Source organism: Epinephelus moara, chromosome 4 (assembly GCF_006386435.1).
Source record: "Epinephelus moara isolate mb chromosome 4, YSFRI_EMoa_1.0, whole genome shotgun sequence".
NCBI classification, from domain to species: domain Eukaryota; kingdom Metazoa; phylum Chordata; class Actinopteri; order Perciformes; family Serranidae; genus Epinephelus; species Epinephelus moara.
In genome coordinates, this window is record NC_065509.1 from 19232280 (window position 1) to 19251924 (window position 19645).

The following is a 19645-nucleotide window of genomic DNA, read 5'->3' on the forward strand; positions in this document are numbered from 1 at the left end:
CTCGATTGGCACACACAGCTGTCAATCACTACGTCAAACCTCATTTTTAAACTAAACAACTAAAACCAAACCAAAATATCAGTATAATAAGAATCAGTCGAGATGTTTGGGCTTCAGTTTAAAGGGAGCTGTGTCATGTCATCCATCTTGATATACAGTAGATCTATGTTTGAACAGATAAGCACTAATCCATGCCTTACGTTTTATCTTTGGTTTCGGAGCCAAACTCTTTAGAGAAGCCATGTCCAAAGTGTGAGACCAATTATGGCCCGCAGACTGATGTTAAACAGCCCGCAGCTCGATGGTTAAAACTTACTATATGTGGCCCAACACATTATTGATTAACAAAGCAAGATCACTTTGCATTTTTCTGTTCACCTCACAATGGCAGGACTGTCATACAGTTTGTAGACATGCACCAAGTTGGAACTATACAGGTGGAACTAATGTATTTTCATAAAAAGACGATAAACAAGCTAACGAACGTTAGCTAACCGCAGACATTTCCTGCTAGGTAGCAGACACTTGAGTATCACAATTTTATGTTTTGTGATGGTGTTTTTTTTTAATCAATACAGTATCAATTGTTTAATTCATAGTTTACATGTGCTGCGTTCAAACCCCCGACTGCTTAATAGCAGCGTTGTAATCTGTCGTCAGTCATATGACTTGTAGCAACATTACTAGCTTGTTACAGGGGCTGTGATAAATTCAGATTCTGCTGTTCCAGCTGCATTAAAAGAGTTAACTTTATCTACTCAAATTTTATGCATATGGTGGAGTGTTCTTTATAGAATTTTTTTAAAAATTAGATTTAAAAATACCACAATATATTGCCTTGCTTGAAGTAGGTCTATTGCAATATATCCCAATATATTGAATTGTAACCCCTGAGTCGTTATACTGTGTCAAGATACAGCCCTACAGTAAAGAAGTATAAAGTTGACAGTGAGCTGCCGCTTTATTGGTCTTCTATTGGTCTTACTATAGCCTTGTGCACACCACTTAAACCAACTCAGTCTCACTCCGAAGATGTCAAAATCCGCCTGTTGGGCAGACTAAGGAAAAAGCTGTCCTTAAATATCAGCATGATATGTGGCGGGTCGCTGTTATAGTTTAACGGTGCTCAGCGCCGTCAGGGAGAAACGCGGTCCAACAAACACCAACTTTCATGGTGTTTGCGTCCCGTGCGATTGTAACACCAAATCCTGTTCTTTTACCCTAAATCTAACCACCTGCTCTTGTTGCCTAAACACAACCCCATGCATTAGTTGTTGGGGGAAAAAAACGTCAATTTGCGTTGCTGTGCTGATGTAGCGACTGTGTAAACAGTAAATTTCCTGTGAAAATGGATGTGTATTATGAAAGAAGAATGCCTGTAACAGGCAGAACTTGACATGACGTCCTAGAGCGTAACAACAAACACACCCAGGGTACCTTTCATGTCGTATCTGGACATGGAAGGTCCATGACCAAACGTCAATGTGTGAAAAGGTCAGAGTGAGAATGTCTTGCTTCACCATGTAGGTTAGGTAAATTTTAAAGTAAAGCTTGTCAGGCCTTTTCATTACGGTTATTAAGCTGTGACTGGACAAGAGAGACGTTTAATGATCAGTTGACTGTGAGAATAACTACCAAGTTGAAAATAAAATATTGAAATGTATCTAATTGTGCTGAAGATCACAAGAAGGCCCACTAAGAATAAATACAATTCGAACTCATTTATTAGCTTTTTTGCACACTTACAATCAAGGATTAGTCAAATATCCATTGGCATTATATACTCTACCTACACAACATCATCTATCCAACACATAATGACAACATTGGACAAAAAGTTTTACAATGGCAAACAGATCTAGGCAGTGCTTTCCTCATTTACGTTAGCCCCAGTCGTAACACACCATTTTTACCCATCACACAAAACAGTGAATTTAAAGTTTGTTTGATATTGCATAATTATGCTAAGGGTGAAATGACATGCAGTGCCGATATCAAAGCCTACTATAAGTAAGTATATGTGTTATCAGTGGAGTATAGTGATATTCCATTGCTAACTCACAGCACCATATGGGTACATCCATTTTTAAAAATCAGCTATTGTGGGCAATTGCACATGATACAGTGTGTGATAGGTTGATGAGTTGAAATGATGTTGCCCCTGAGGTTGCTTTGTTGCTTCAACTAGTGATATATTAGTCGTTGGTACACTCCCGGCTCTCTGAAGTGAGAACAGGGTTAATGATGTAAGCCCCAACAGGAGTAACCTGATTTACACATGTGCATATCATACACAACACTGTGCGTACTTCACAAATCAATGACTCACACTGCCTTGTACTTTGTGTGCTCAGCTAGTCATGCTGGCGGGAAAGTGGCCATAGTTTTTTGTTTTGTTTTTTTTCTAATACAGTATGTGCCTTAGAGGGTGCAGTCTATTGCCTATGCAGTTAATACTCTTCATTGATGGTGACATGATACTACCATCTCTCTTTCCTGCTCTTCTCACTTATATTTAGAGACGGTACTTTCTCAGGAGCTCTGATTGCCACATGTACTTCCTCTCCGGAAAGTGATCTGGAATCCTGATGCGCCGGAAGTCCTGGATGCATTTCTCCAGCTCCTGCTCTGGAGTCATCTTCTCCTTGTTGGCTTTCCTCTTTGCGGCCTCTCGTTCTCGGACCCCGAAGGTTCTCACACGGAGCATGTCAGTTTTGCGGCGCATCTCTGCCTGCTGCAGCATGTGAACCGGCCCTTTGGGCATGGGACGGTCCAGCGTCTGGATGTTGGAGTGCCGGCTCACGGGGCCACAGATCACGGTGCCTTGAGGGGAACTGGCCTCCGACTGGGTCTCAGAACAGGAAGTGGAGAGCTCGTTGAAGGACGTGCCGCTCTCTCCCTCGCGATCGCTCTTGTGGCTCTTGCAGCAGCAGTCACAGTGGGAAGACAGCCACCTTGAGGGCCCACCTGGAAAACACACAAACACATTTGTCACTTGTTTGGACCACACGCAGTAAATCTTTTGTTGCGGCAAGCCCCTTTTTCATACAGAAACACACTGTAAACTAATATACCCGCTGTCTGTATGGTGACAGATTCAAACTGTAATCAAAAGAAACAGTTGCACCGATCAAGCAAATGCTGACAAATGCCTACACAGCAGTTTCAATGTCATACAAATATCTTTAAACGAATATCAGATGAGTGTGTGGGTATTTAGGGGGGCTACAGATGTAAGAACATGCACGTTATTGGCTTTGGCATTTAATTGCTGAATTTCAAAGAGCTTGTGGGCTGTGCATATTGCTTCCTCTGATAAGGAGTGGCCCCAGAGCTCAGCGCGGTGCAGTACAGCTCCCTAAAAGACCTTTTCCATTTCCCAAGGCAAAGCTTGTCTCAGAGCCAAAACAATCTGCTTTGCCGTCGCAGTTTCTTATTAGAAGTGTAACCTGGCTGCCTTGTATTAAGAAGGTGCTGTATTATTTTTGTGTTTTTAGATCATTCAGTTAAATAAGTCGACAAGGTGCTCTCTACCTGTAGGGAGGCAACACGGTAGCAAAAAACAAAGTATAATTTATCTTGGGCCGTAACAGAACTGGGTCAGTGAAGAGTGGAGTGAATAGATGTACAGTGCGTGCAGGTGAAACAAGGTTTGGATGAGCAGTAAACCAGGCAACAGTGGTGCCCCCAAGGGGAGGCCAGGAGGGGCCCATGGGCCTCCTGATACAAATGCTGCCCCCCACCCCCCGAAGGAAAATAATTGTTAGAGCCATTTCTTGCGAGTCCTAGTTTCCTATTATTTTTTGAGTCACTTTAATGCACCACCTGACCTGGCATCTAGGGATGTGCTGAAGAGAGAGTGGAGCATGGAAGACACCACAGGGTTACAGTCTTTAAACGGTTGCTTGTTTGGTGATCTTAGTTTTTATTGTTTGATAAAGTCATTTAATACCCCACTTTGTTTTTGTAAAGGCCTGTTTATTTGGGGAATGGTTGTTTGGCGACAGTCAGTTCATAGCGTCAATCTGCAACTCTCCATACATCCTGCAAATCAGTCAACTCTTAAATCAACCGAAGCACCCTGGATCATCAAACAGTGAGTTAAATTAAACCAAAGACAGTGAGTTTATCATAACTCCTGTTATGGTGTATGTAGGCGGCCATTTTGAACTTATTTGGAAGCTGCAATACTCAGTTTTAGAGGCTGTGTCACACTGATATTTTAAGCTGGTGCTAAGGTAGTGGTATCTTTTGAAACTAGACAATCCAAGACATCCATTGGTACCAACCATGTCGACGTAGTTTGTCGGAAAGGGGGAGAAATATTGCTCCAAGGTTAGGCTAAATTTTGGCGAGGCTATTTTCAAAGGGGTCTCTTGAACTCTCACCTCAAGATATCTGAATGAAAATGGGTTCTCTTGGTACCTGCAAGTCTCCAATAAAATTTATGAGGGCCAGTAATTGTTTTCTTCCATACAATCAACGTTCTCCTTCAAATTAAAGCCATATACTTGTCTTTTTTTTCCTTAAAAGCCAGACTATTTAAAGAACAATTAATTGGCTTATTCAACTTTAAATATTGACTTCGTTTTCAACTATCTTATATACTTCAACAGAATAAGTGAGTTCCTGTTATATCTTTTGGTTTTGGTGTGCCACCCCAAGATTTTCAGTGGCCCCATCTGACCACCCCTATGAAAAATTTCTGGGGGCACTACTGCCAGGTAGTAACAGAGGATTTTAGTAATCTTCTTTCTTCCTCCTGTAGCCTACCTACTTCTTGTATCGTCTCACATCCTCCCACACTGCTAATTATGAACCAGAAATACTGTACTGTACTGCACTGCCCGCTGGCTCATGAAGTGTCCAAGTAAAAACAGTAAACACTGTAGCTCTTTTATTTTTACCAAAATATCCCTGAACTATGGTCTCATTCAGATGTACTAACAGGTAGAAAGCGGCAGTGCTCGTTGTAATATAAACAACAGAGCATGAGAAATAAACTCATGCACACAGACTATAAAAACCTCTTAATGGCTTTTTCCAACGTGATGATACAGACTCAACAGCAATGATATCTCAGAGGGAGCAATAATTTGTCCATTACCTCCTCCCAGTGCATGCACCAATTTATACTGAACAGAGTTCAAGGGGGATTTTAACCTCTCTGCTCGCACTGTAATAATGACCTTATCTCTAGTGCGATGATTGCATTGAGCTGATAGTGAGAGAGTCACTAACAGCTTTTTAATGGCTAATCCATGAGTAAAGAGGCCAATCAGCGCACCAATTTCCCCCCGCAGAAAATGAATCTAGCTGAATCCAGCAGACGAGCAGCACCAGGCAAATGGATGCAGGCGCTTTAGTGAGGAGAATCAAGAGGAGGGAGGCTGAGCATTGTTTCTAAATGGGTGGATGCTGTCGTCCAGAGGGGCAACCCGTTTAGGAAACTAGCCAACACCCAATAATAGCATCATAAAATTTTCAAGCGATGCAAGACAATGAATTGTATCCAAGCCACTGACAGACTTGAGAAGCACCTGGGCGTGCATTTTCCATACAATAATTTGTGGAAATGAAATGCGGACACGGACAAGCCTGTATTGCAGAAACAAATCTGAGCACAACCACAAACTGTGTGGATAAAGTGGCGTAGTGTCAAGCTTTGATGTCCCCTCCAGAGCCAAGACAGGAAACGACTAAGAGTTTTGTCAGGAAACACAGTAATTCTCGGGTACATTTAAACAAGTGGGTGTGTGTATTACCCTTTGGTATCTTTTCAGGGAAGCCATTGATTGCACTGTGTTTTCCTCAGATCTATATAGCCTGTCTAAGGGATCATATTCCGACCACATTAAAAGAGTGGGGCTGGTCCTCAGACCAGACTCAGGCTGTGTCTGCACTTCTCATAAATAACACAGAGAGAGGGAGTCGAGTTCGGCACAGAGGCATGCTGGCGTGTCACACGGGGTATCCTCAAACTCTTCTCTAATGAAAGCAGGGATGTTTGTCCTCGTGCCTGAGAGAGGTCAGAGTTTTATGGAAATTCAACTGCCTGGATATTGGATTAAAATTACACGTTTCTACCCATTAAGAGGTTTTAAATGGCAGAAAAGTAGGACATGGTGGGGGCTGAAGGCGCAGTGCTCTGACAAACTCAAATTCAAATGTCAGTGGCTTTCTTGCCAGACATTAGTGTGTTTGTTTTTATCTGTGCCTCTAAACTGACTCATCAAGGGTGTGTGATGATTATTTCTTTAACGGCAAAGCAGCCCAGTGCTTCAGTTGTGTAATCTGAGAGGCAAAAGATAAATAAGGAAGAACAAGAAAGACTCATCACTCAGCAATTTCATGTTGTTATTGCACATAACCAGGAGGCCATAATGCAATTTATTTCAGATTTGCACTTGAGTGACCCGAAGCTGTCTGCTTTTCAAATTCGAATCTCGGCAGTGATGTGAACTGTGCCCTCAATCTAAATAAATGAAAATAAGTTTTGAACACAAAGCAGCTCTTTATATCCAAGCTGTCGTAGTCAGACCAAGAAAATAAATAAATAAACTCTCAACTTCTGATTTTCTGGAATAAGCATACTTTCTTTCTTTGCCCGGGCACAACAAAACCCTGCGAGGCTGAGTGGTGTGAATCATCTTCAAATGCTTCAGTTGCTGCTTGGTTTTGTGCAATAATATTCTCTGGCCCAGACTTTGGGCGTGAAACAAACAAAATAAGGAGAAAAAAACAGCCTTAATTAGTTTAGTAGAGGAGACAAAAAGCTATATGTATTAGCAGTAATATTCTCTGGCAGGTTAAGTATGCATATTCATGCAGCCAGTCGGGAGAAGCTCTGATCTCAGACACACTCCTATATTCTCCAGCTCGCATATCCAGTCACACAAATATTTTTTACTCTGCCACTGCCTCAGGAAGAGTGTAGTTTACATGCTTGTTAGCTCACAAATTAGGCCAGCGTGTCCTTGCAGCAGAAAAAAGGCTTGTCTTGCAAAGCCAGTGACCGTCCTTATAGGGTGAGGGAAATCCATTTCACCAAGATAGTCCTATTTTCTGCAAAAGTATCACTTCAGCAGTTTGTGTCCGGCCTAACTGATGGCTACAGCCACCCTCTGTAATAATGTCTGTAATATCTGCATACAATTGAATTTGTCAATATTAATTACCTCCACCCAGCCGGCTCTTCCTCTGCTAAAACAACCCTCATCAGCAGCAGTGATGAGATAGAGCTGGAGAGGAGTAGTCCGGGTGACCCAACATGCTTTACATGATGATAATTCAAGGACACTCTTACTCTCTCATAGACCCATTACTGCCCTGGCCCAAATTATCTGCTTTCCATGAGGAGAGTGACAGCTTCATTGGCTGATTGTTAATGACAAGGGGGTGCTGTCCTCTCCCAGAGTCAGAGGGTGGCTGCCCCGCTGAGTGTCTCTCTGACAGGGAGATGAACAAGCAACTCAGACAGATTGAAATGTCTATATCAGTCTATCCCTATGGGCCTGTCCCCTAACCCAGAGCCACACCCCTCCACTGCACAAGCACTGATGAAGCAAGACGAGGCGGGGAGAAGGCGAGGAAGGTGTCTTGAGTATTCACCAAGCTCTTGTCATCACCTAAATGAAGTCTCAAGAGGCTGGGGGAAAGACGAGGGGCGAACTCTAAGCTCTAAGCTCAAGCATCAGATCCTCTTTTAATTTCTGACTCCCTAACTTAAAAATGCATCACATTATGTACAGTGGACCCCTCCAAACATGCTTTCAGTTGTACTTTACACAGCCTACCTTACATGGGAGGAATTTTCAAAGGTGGGGAAACAGTGAGTACAGACACAGTATTCAAAAGGGCTTTAGTGTTTGTTCATTTTTTGTTTTAGTTTTTTCAGTGTTTGTTTTAAAACACGGCCATGATTTTTCATAATTTTGATATGTCCCCTTCATGAACAGCCCAGTCACCAGATGAAAATAATAGGCATCATATGTTTCTGCAAACCACAAATATGTTACATTGGCACCGACCTCGTCACATATTGACGTTTAGTCATGGACTTCCCATGTCCACATGCGACGTGCCAGGTACCCTGGGTGCAGTGGTTGTTGACGTTCTGGGACACCGTGTCAAGTTCTGCCTGTTACATGCACTGTTTTCTTTCAAAATAAACTTCTGTTTTCACAGGAAATGTAATGTTTACATACAGTCTCTTTCAAAATAAACGCACTATGTCGGTACAACACTGCAAATTAACATTTTTTCCCCTTCAACAACAAACACACATGGTTGGGTTTAGGAAAAAAAGAACAGGGTTTGGCTTTAGAATCTTATGGGAAGCGTACACGGCTCTCTCGGTTAAAAGTTGGTGTTTGTTAGACCCATTCACCACCCCTGCCACCCGCTCCAGTTGGACTTTTGTCCTTGTTCCGCCGTGTTTTCCCCTGACGCCGCTGGGCGCCATTATAACGGCAACCAACCGCTTATCATGCCGACGTTAAAGGGCGCCTTTTTTCGTTGGTTTGTGATGCCACAAGTAACTGCCCAAGCGCCAGATTTCGACAACTTAGGAATGAGACCGGGCTCAGATTGCTGCCAAGCTGCAGATAACTGTTCAAGACCAACAAACAACAAAACTGGTTGTCCTGTGGCGAGTTATTGCTGTGTTTCCATCAGCTATGTAGGCTTCAGTCATGGGTGTTTTGTAGCAACCTGTCTGGGATTGTGGTTTTTCACCAAGACATTGCTGCGTTTCCTGCCAGGATTGTGGCCTTAAAACCATGTTTTTAGGCCAAAATGTGATCTTTCTCTACCATAACCAAGTGGTTTTTATCCCCAGACATAACCACACGTTAACCACAGCATTGTTGAAAGCTGAATTTTCAATGTATCTGCTACAATGCATAATAACATGCAAATGTTTAACCAACCTGTGGTTTGCAGAAACATACAATGCCGACATTTTTTCTGGCGACTGGATTGTCATGAGATGGATGGTCGTAACAAATATATTTTTTATATATATAAATATATTTCCTTTCTTAATGACATTGTGTGTGCAGTTTCTCCTGTTCCTTATTTTGTTTTTGTAAATATAACGTTAGCTTTACCACTGTAAAAGGTAGAGGGTACCAATACTGCCATATGAAAATATGCAGGGGACATGTCCCCTGTCCCCCCTCTGTAAATCAAACCCCTGCTACCTTTCCTCCTGCACACAGGATCCCCTGTCTTCAGAAAACTCTCAGCCCTGCCCACAATGTGAGCTCCACCATCCAAGTAGCCATTAAGTGTCTCTGGAGGGATCATTAAGGTGTTAGATGTCAGATGGTAAGAGCTGTTATACCTGTTCTCCAACAGCTACAATGAGCAGAAGTGGCCGAACCCAGAATAAAAAAATTACAATATTCGAATGATGTCTGAAAAAAACGCCATTAACCCAGTCTTAAGTTTATCTGTTCTTTCAAAGGAACATACCGGAGGTTTTAAGTGGTTTATGTTTAGATTGATGGTTTACCTTTAATGCAGCCATCGCTTCCACTCTTTTCAATATGGGCACTGTAAATTGCGTAATATGAGTAATCCATCAAAGTCTATATTTAGTCTTTTTATTTGTCAGAATTACATTATCATCGCCTGGTAATGAAGTTACTAGCAGGGACTATTTTTGAAAACTCTCCTTGTTGGTGCATTCAAGGGCACTCCCAACATCTGTGGTCTGTGAGTCAGCAGGCATAACAGTACATTGTTGGAAAATCCAACTCAGAAGACAATCAATAACAGTGTGAGAGGGTTTGTGTGCTCGCAACTCAGAAACTTTGACAGAAAATAAAAAAATAAAAGATAATGAAGTATTCTTTTTACCTTTTTGAAAGGGCCTGTTCGCACCAGATTAAAGAACACTGTAGTTTTTTGTAGCAATCAAGATTGTTTTAGTGTGAGCTGCTGAGTGTTAGAGATATTGGCGATAGAGATACCTGCCTTCTCTCGAAAATAGGGGAACTATAAGGCATTTGGCTTGTGGTGCTTAAAGCGCCAACAAAATGAAGAAAAATAAATAAATAAACACATATGACAAACTCAACAGTATTGTCTCTTTTCAGAAACAGTGCAGAAATTAGCATGCATCCAATCTTGGGTGAGAGGCTCGTGCTTGTGGCAGCAGGAGATGTTAACATTAATGGCGTCCTCCTCAGCTGAGCCAGCCCATTCTCATTCCCAAGTCATCATATACTGCTGCTTTGTCAGAGATTCTGGCATCAGACACTGACACAAAAAGGCACCTTTCACACCACTGGACATCATCAGTTTGAAATGCCGCTGGTGGCAACGTAATATCAGGAGCAAGAAAAACATGACTGGGCAGGCAGGAGGGGCGGTGGATGGGTCCAACAAACCCTGGACTTCCACCCTGGAAACCCACTGTTGGCTTTCTGTGTGAATGTTGAGCCAAACTATGATGTTTGTTTCAAAACCTAACCAAATGCTTTTGTTGCACAAGGAAATAAATGTAGATACAAGGTATTTTACCTATGTTGTTTGTGTATTTGGAAAAGACTGTATGCCTCTATTGAGCCAAAATTGTACATGTCCTGTGAAAATGGAAGTGTTTGTTGTTTTGAAAAGACACGAAGCAAAAATTTACAGCCAGAAACATCAACAACAGATGCAAGGGGATACCTAGTGCTTCATATGTAGATGTTAAAGTCTACTGACAAAATTACGACGTCTGATGAGTTGGGATGAGCTACAACGTTAGCTAGCTCAGTGGTGCTAGGTGAGCTAGCAGCAGATGGACGCTTCCCTTTCTGCAGTGATGTGGTTGTTGGTTGCAGTTCAGTAAGATGATAGTTTCTACATGAAACTGCTCGCAACAACATTTGTTTCTTGAGTAACCAGGTCATGATTTCTGTAAAGAGACATTGCCGTTGAGTTTTTCAAATGTATTATTTTGGCGCTTTGAGCACCACAAGCCGAGTGCCATCTAGTTCTATTATATTTAAGAGAGGGCAGACATCTCTACGGCCGATATCTCTAATACTCTGCAATTCACACCAAAACAATCCAGACTGATATACAGCACTACAGGTAAGAGGAAAAATATGTATTTGTGATTTTAGGGTGAACTGGCCCTTTAAGTATGTTCTATGTCTCTACAAGATACTTTAGTGAAATGACATAAAACTAGCAGCTGCATAGAAATCAACATAACAGCGTGTTTCGATTTATAAAACCTACAGCAGTGATGTGAAAAATAGGCTACTATTTGCAGTCATTGACCTAAAGCATGAAGGATTATCAGCATGGTCCTTCAAATTTCAGCGCATGCTGCTTCAAAGAATGATTGAGTTCAAAAAATATATTTTCCTTTTGCATCTGCAGCTTTTCAATAAACTCAGATTTACTCCCAGGGTGAGCCAGATTGTCTACTTGAACTGATGTAGTGCGGCAGGTGCTGCAACCATTGTGAGAAATAATGGCACTAGCACACACCCGCACCTTACTCCCGACCATCTTTCTGCCCAGGTGCTCTTTAAGACGTATATGAGTTATTCATGGGAGCACCATCCATCTCTTGTAGGCACTGCCAATCCATCCAGGCTCCAACCTGGCTCTCGGGGAGCTCGGGGACGGCCCAATCTTTGCCTCCATTACACCCAAGCAATTCATTACTCTCTCCCAGTCGCCTTGTGTCCATTGTTCGGGGGCCATTATGGCCACACATCATCTCATTCACAGCCCAAATGAAGACTTCACAGTTATATGAACAGCACACCTGGCAAGTATAATCATTCTCCATCTTTACTGTACGTGTCTCCCATTTTGACAAGGCACTTCTGCACAGCCCCCTTCAGATGTGGAAAGATGAAACTGTCTGTGATGTTACCAGTCCCACTGTTCAATGATGATTTGCTCTGCCTCTGTGATGTGGAAGCACTGAAGCAATAATGTCAAAGCAGGTTATGATGTTATTGTGTCCATGACGACGGCTAATTTTCATCTGTAAATTGAGTCCTATTTTGAAGTATGACTTACATTTAAAATTGCCTTTAAAATAGGTTACATTTATCTCGCTAAATTGCATCTCCATCTTGCATGACTGGAGACAGTGGAAATATTTTGGGATCACAGATTGCTTTTTAATTAGCCAACACTCTGCTCTTTCCCCAGAGATGATAAGCAATAAGGAGACTGGTCCCAAACGCCGACTGGGAGGTTAGAGTTGTTAATCACTACAGCAATGATGTTGTTACTGCCAATCGAAAGAACTAAACGTCCTTATCATGCTAATTGACCTACAAGTTTGCTTGACAAATAACTGACAGGATCATTAGCTATGGAGGCTCATTTCTGGGAGTAAAAGAAAAAAAGATTAAAGGTTTGTCATGATGTAAAAAATTCTCATGATAAGCAAAAATGTTGACATAGTAAATCCTCATTTTTTTATTTAACCCATCAGAATTTTGACTATTTAATCTCATAATTTCAAGCTATTGCATGTATTTCACTTTTCATCTTTATATCTACCAATAATATCACAATTTTCAAATGTTTAACATCATAATTTTGACTATTTTATTTCATAATTTTTAGCTAATAAGTCCAAAATTTAACTTGACATATATTTTTTTTCACCATGACTAACTTTTCATCTACGTTTGGGGTAACATATCTGTCCCCCAGTGAATGCAATATTACGGTGGCCCTGAGAGCTCAATGCAATGCAAAAAGACAAGAAAATGAAGAAATGTCGTCACCATTTTGACAACACATGCGCTGCATTTAGAAAATATTAACTGACATGATGCTATGCAAAAACATCAATCTGACATCACACAGAAACGTCGACTTCACCACACATCCTCAGCATTTAGAAAAAGAACTATATGAAGCTCACGACACGATGGAAACTGTGCAGGGGACAGTAAAAAGTGATGCACAAAGCTGGGACATGCTTGTTATCGCCATGGTTTTTAGCTTAGCTTAGTTATTTAAGTCACCTAACCATCAGTGGTGTTGGAAAAATCTCCTAAAATGTACAGAGTTTTTTTGGTTTATTTTAACATTGTGATCATGGTTCAGATATTATACAGATTATAGATCTGTTGTTAACCTAGCATTAGTCTTGTGCTTATTATTAGGCTGCCAACTCAAACTAATTTATAATACCATAGGCAAAGTTATCTGACTAGTGTTTGTGTCCTCCAGGTGGAGATTAGGTAATTAAACATATCATCATACAAAGGTTCATATGATATTTAATGAATTAGCACCCCTACCTGTTAGGTTTAGGAAAGTAAAGTTATGTAGGTTAGGTTTAGGAAAAGAAACATGGCTGGGCATTGTCAGGTTACTTACTTAACGTTAAGGTAATGTGATGACACACCTTGAAATAACTAAAGGTTTATTTGGTTTCACAAACACCGGTCTCCTCGGGGAAAATCATGTGTTTCTTTGACCTACCCACCATCCTAACCTGCCCCCTTATGCAGGCTTTCACTCTTTTAAATCAACCACTGTCTTTTTTCCTCTTGTTATTGATTTTGCCACCTGATCGCAGCCCTCACCATTATTTGGGTGGTATACTTATTAATGAGTGTGATTACATGTACATTAATAACCCGTTTATTAGTCTTATCCTGGTTATAATCATATTCAGGATATGGTGTTTACATGAGCACAGAGAAATCGGGGTAATCTTGTTTGACTGGTTTCTTTTAGAGTACTGCAGCTAGCATATTGGGGTTTGTCATAAGCAGAATGTAGTGCTTACATGTTTAAACACATAAACAGGATACTCCAAAAACCCGATCATTGGCAGGTTATTAATGTCCATGTAAACACACTCAGTGGCTTGTGACTACGTGGGTTACATACAATTTCTGATGCATTACTTTTCACAGGTATACATACGAACAGTGCATGAGAAGCGCCTGTGTGACAGCCGTAGCTACCCAACTGATAACTTAATTTTAGAAATTAAGCAAAGTGATTTTATTTATGAGTCATGTCAGTAAAACCTACGGCTAGTTTAACTTGCTTGGCCCCTGTCATGGGTTCTGAAAGCAACTACTAACATTATAGACAGCTAACATAATGTCGAACTGTCTTATAATTATTTTCATCCATTTCATCAGATTATTTGAGTTGACAGGCTGATGATAAGCAACAGACTAACGCTAGGTTCTGTAATCTGTAATAATATCTGAATCATTGGATTACAATGTTAAAATAAGGCCAAAAAAACATGCATTTTAGGTGATTTTCCAACACCACTGTCTGATAAATGAAGCTCTAGAGAAAGCTCAGTGAGAAAGACAATACTTTTCATGCTCAGTCTGAAAGTTTCTTTCTCACCCTGCCATTCACTCTTTGCTCGTCTGCTCACTCACTATCTCTAGGTGTCAGTTGTCTGGGTAGGTCAATTGAGTCGTCAGCTGATTTGCAATCAATTCCCTGTCAGCCTATCATCTTACTCCTCCTCATTTTAAATATGGCTCTTTCTCTGCCGTAGTTCTTTCTTGCTGTCGTCGTGTGCGCCCTCCACCTCCCCATCACCACCATAAGTCTTTACAGATTCATCAGCCTCATCTGCCTCAGCAGTCAGTAGCCTCAGAGTCAGCAGCCACCACCACCACCAGTGTCTGGACTCCATGGGAAGATTTATCCTGCTGCTGCTCACATGTCTCTTGCTCACTGGTGTCCGAGTATCAGAGACTTCTGTTAAATCTAAATCAGCACAAATCATCTGTTAATCTGTACACTCATATTCTGTATTAAATATTATCTTTACTTCATTCTTCTGTCTCTCCTGATTGAACTGACTTCAGTCATTTCATAAACCACAAAGCATGGCAAAAACAAGTGTGCAGAGTGTGTCCCAGCCATGTGCATCGCTTCATAATTTCCCCTGGAAACAGTCTCTGTTGTGCTGTGAGCCTCTTGCAGCATCAAACTGATGTATTTGTGTGTCATCAAGTTGGTGAATGTTTTCTAAATGCTGCACACGTTTAGTCAAGGTGATGTTTTTGCGTGCTGTCAAGCCAGCGGATGTTTTCTTCATGCTACACATCTTGTTAAATTCATGTTTTTGTGCACCGTCAAGTTGATGTTTTCTTGTGTCGTCAAGTTGGACAATGTTTTCTAAATGCCACGCATGTGTCAAGTTGGTGAAGCTGTTTTTTTCATTTGCTTGTGTTGTGTCTATCTGCAGTACATTGAGCTCTCAGGGCCACCATACAATACGCTGCAAGATGCTGCTGATTGACCAAACCAGCTTCTATTCTCTGTCCCATTCAGCTGAACGTGTGCCGGTTATCAGTTCTGATATATTTCTCTCTGGCTTCGTTGTTTATTCAAAGGGTGAACAAGTCATATCCGGTCAAATGTGAATTATTCATCACGACCATCAGGAGCAAAAACTCTTGCTTGTGATGAATGCTTGGACACTGTGGCCTCCCGGGGAGAGTGCCCTTTCCCTGAGAGAATCATTTGTTTTAGTCTGTGGTGAAACCAACAGCATATATCCTACTGAGCAGGACTGGATGACAATAATTGAGAGCAGAGTGCCTTAACTTTATGAGGGAACGAGTCCCCTGACTGTTAATACAGATGATACCACGCAGTGAAATGATGAATATCTACTGTTGGCATTTTGGAGACCACACTATTACTGAGAGTCAGTGGAGCCTGTAGAAAACAACTGACGCATTTAACAAGAAGAGCAACATGGATGATGCTCAGGAACTGACAGGCTGGAAGAAAGTCTCTCAATTTATTTACTGCGCCGGATTGCTCTTTTTACACTCCAAACAAACCTCCCTGTTTCACTCCATATGAGGCTGTGATTGGATGGGAGGAGGGGGGGTAAAAAGAAAGCAGTGAAATGCTCTGCTGAAAACAACAAACAATAATAAAGCACATCTGTTTCGTGCCAACCCCAAAGGTGCACTTGTCTACATGCATTCTTAGTTTAGGACTACCTGCCCTAGGCCAGCCAGTGCCCCACATTCAGAATCAGGTTACAGTATTAGTTTTGAAAGTGGATGCGGGCCGCTGTGCTGCCTGTGAAGGAAAGGCTCTCACGCATGTCTGCCTCTGATGTGTCTATCCATCATCCTGACTTGGCCTCTGTCTTCCAGTGCTCACTATATATGTGTGTGTGTTTCCTTTCACCTTCTCTCTTTTAATGAAAACCCAGTCTGTCCCTTTTCTTCCGTGTCTTCCCACCCAACTTTTTTTTCTTCCTCTCCTCTCCCTCAGACCCGATGAACTTTCCTGTCTGATACTTACTTTAATCTATTTTTGCTCCCCGCTCCCTCTCTCTTCTTTCTGCCTCAGTTCTTTCTCCCCATGGCCAGGTCTCATGCAACTTTTACTCCCTCATCCCTCCCGCTCAGCCGCTCTCCCCTCCATCTGCTCACCTCCCTCTTCTTCACATCCCCTCAGCTCGCTTCCTTAAATTCCCTCCCTTGCTTTCTGTGCTTTTCTTACTCTGCATGTTCTTTTCCTCCATGCTACACTCATCGCAGTTTCTCCCCTGCTTCTTCACGCCTTCTCATCCTCCTCTCACTGTCCTGTGTCTTTGTCCTGGGGCTCTCTGTTAATGGGGATGGGGGCGAACACCTACACCAGATGCTGTGCTCCAGAAAGTTGAATGACTCAGGAAAATGCTACCTGGCTGGATGTTCGTGCAGGTCGAGGCAGACCTCTCTGATGTAATTAGCCTGTATTAACTGCACTATTGGTAAATCATTAGCAAACCATATGTCATGTCTTCCTCAGCCCACCCTGATGCACCCCCAACCTTGACCCACCAACTGGGTTTTCTTCAGCTCTTCCAGGGGGAGCCATTTAGAATAATGAACAAAGTGCTTTTTAACTGGCCATATGGTCCAACTCCTCTCTCTGCAGAGAGTGGAATGAACCATATTTGCAGCTAATTAAAGCATTGCTGATGAACAAACTTTGTGTCCAACTGAAAAGCAAGGCGGATTCACGAGAATGCAGCAGAATCCATGTGATTTTCTTTTGCTGCCCACTGGTGCTATATTATTCATAACCCATCAGAATCTGAGCTATAACGCGTGTTTATGCATGACGCATGTGTACTTGAAGTGTAGCAGCACCGTGACTCAACTCCCCCTGGGCCCTTGGGCAAGTTTGCATCTTATCCCGTCCCCAAAACTGAAGTTTAAAGTCAGTCACTGTGAGGGATGCAAAGATTCAAGAGGGATGTGCTGTAACACGACCATGCCTCCTGGTGGTGTGAAAACACACACCGGTTTCTGCAGAGCACCTTTAAATCTCTCTCATCCCTTTGTGTTTTTATGTTTTTTGTGATCCCCATGTTGTTTGTATTTCATTTTATTGTTGTTATTGGTTTTTATGTTTGCAACCTTGTTAAAAATGTGCTATTTAAACAGAGTTTGTTATTATTACAATCAATCAGAAGCATTAGCAACAAATTAGATGCATTTTCTTATAGAGGGCTGTGTGGATAAACTTTTCACAGCATTTAATGAGGATAACGCCCTCTCTGATGGACACCATGTAATACCACACTGATGCGCCCACAGTCTGGATGTGGTTATATAGGAGGAGGGAGGGGCACAGCTGGGTGTTGTCTTTGTTAACTTTGCTGCTGTTTGTATTCTAATTATTTCTGGAGGTCAAAGTCACAAGTTTATCTCACCGCACTTCTGAAGGCATAGAGTAGGAATAAATCTTCACTCACGGTAGAAGATGTACTGTGCGTAATTGGACCAGACCCTGTCATCCGCGTAATGACCGATGGAGGACGCAGTCAGGGACGAATTGCAGGCCACAATGTGAAAGCCGCTCTCTGACAGCATGTCAAAAGCCCTCTCCAGGTGCCTGAACTTGAGGTAAAACCTGCAGGTGTAACGGTCCGGTGGTCTGTCCGAGTCCCTGTTCTCATTCAGGGCGTCACCAAACACCTCTTTCGCCAAGCCAATCCTACTGCTGATGAAGATCCTCGGTAACTTTTTGGCCTTGACATCAATTTGACTTTCTCTGCCTCCCCCGGCGCAAGCCCCTCTGAAAGCGACCGTGATGTAGCCATACCTCCTGTCCAGGGAGTAAGAGGGGTAAAACCTCTGGTCGCTGCCCTGCGACGCATCATCGAAATCACTGTAGTACAAGTCATCCGGAAATAGTTTTGAATCCTCGGAAGACAAAAGTTTGACCAAATCTGGCAGCTGGAAGTATTCCGCCTCTCTTTTCAACCTTCCTCTCTCGGGGAAGTGGTCAGGGAGGACAACTTGCTTATCTCTAAGGTAATCCAATACATACCGAAACAGAAAGCCATCTCTATCGATAAAATAACGCCCTCTGAGGTCCCGGGACAAGTCATTTGAAGACCCCTTCTTGTTAGAGAACAGCTTCCCAAGTAAGGAATTTGGAAAGCTTGTCAAGGTGGCAAGGCGAGTGTAATACACCTGTCCACCCACGTTCAGCTCAATAACATCCGATGGAGGGTTTTGCACCGAACCTTGCTCTTTTGCAGGTTGCGTTTTGCAATTTTCGCTCAGTGCCATTTTTTATTTCCAGATCTTGCACGAAATCTGAGTCTCGATCACGGAGCGCAAACGTCCCAGAAGTTCAGGGTGTGGGGTGTAGCTGCATGGTGCTGATGCCCTCAGACCCAAAGCATAGTCTTGATTCAAGCTGCAGTCCGTGCATCCAGAGTCTCATGACAAACAATCCCAAGGTGTGCCTACAGTATATCCTTTAACCCCATGCGTAAATGTGCCTGCCCACGGTGCACCCTTTTTGAACGGAATCGATTATCATAACCAGTGAGCGCATCATGTTACACACATCCACTGCGATGGGTCATCACTGTGACTTCTTCAAAGAAATACAATCCTCACTTCATTCTGAAATTTCCCACCATCAGAAAGAAAAAGTAAAAACCTTTTATTCTTGTTTAAGTTTTCAATGGAGAGGCGCGCCGGCTTGCTTCTGGTTCAGTCAGTCCAAAATAAATTGAAGAATGTGCGTGCATCCCATCATTCTGCTACTGAGCGTCGCTCCTGACAACTGGGATGCTGAAACATGCTCCGAGGTTGCTCACAGAGAGGAGGATGGAAGTGGGACTCCTGTGCGCACCCATCTCTCCAAACTGCTGAGTGCGGAAACGTTTGGTCCGACAGAAGCTTTAAGATAATGTTGCTCCAAGCTGTGCAAGAGAGAGAGGGGGGAAAAATCGTCCCATGAAGTAATGTCTTACATCATCTTAAAGGAAAATGACATTTGCAGACGATCGACATATAAACGGTCTGATGTGGGTGCATCTGTGCAGTTTTTCATGAATTTCTGATCTAGCCACGGGCGGCGTGCAGCTGGCGGAGAGGATTCAGGTCTAATGCAGTTTTAACATCCAGCGTTGCGGATTTTAATCCCTTCTTCTGAGTCTTCACAGAGGCTTTCGCATTTACATTTAACGCTTTTAGCTGACGCGCTTATCCCGGGAGACGGGTGAGGGGTTAGGTCCCATGCAGTGTCTTGCTCAGAGACTCATCGGCAGTGACAGCTACATGTGAAAAGAGCTGGTGGTCTGCAGGATACTACTCTTAAACTCTTTTTTAGCCAGCTGCCAACAAAGGCTCACACATGAAAT

General features: G+C 42.5%; 1 protein-coding gene across 1 annotated transcript; it reads right to left on the minus strand.

Moving 5' to 3' along the window:
• Positions 1–1716: 1716 nt before the first annotated feature.
• Positions 1717–19388, minus strand: LOC126388949 (BTB/POZ domain-containing protein KCTD16-like). The gene is made up of 2 exons (XM_050042351.1): positions 17738–19388; positions 1717–2967 (listed from the first exon to the last, which is right to left on the minus strand). The coding sequence occupies exons 1-2, from the start codon at positions 18558–18560 to the stop codon at positions 2516–2518; spliced, it is 1275 nt and encodes a 424-aa protein (XP_049898308.1). The 5' UTR covers positions 18561–19388; the 3' UTR covers positions 1717–2515.
• Between the last annotated feature and the right edge of the window lie 257 nt (positions 19389–19645).

What these genes read in the sequence shown, in the direction of transcription:
- LOC126388949 (XM_050042351.1), bottom strand. Translation starts at nt 18,560, where the DNA reads ATGGCACTGAGCGAAAATTGCAAAACGCAACCTGCAAAAGAGCAAGGT. An exon ending in CGCACAGTACATCTTCTACC is followed by an intron (nt 2,968 to 17,737) that starts GTGAGTGAAGAT and finishes TGTGTTTTCCAG; the next exon opens with GTGGGCCCTCAAGGTGGCTG.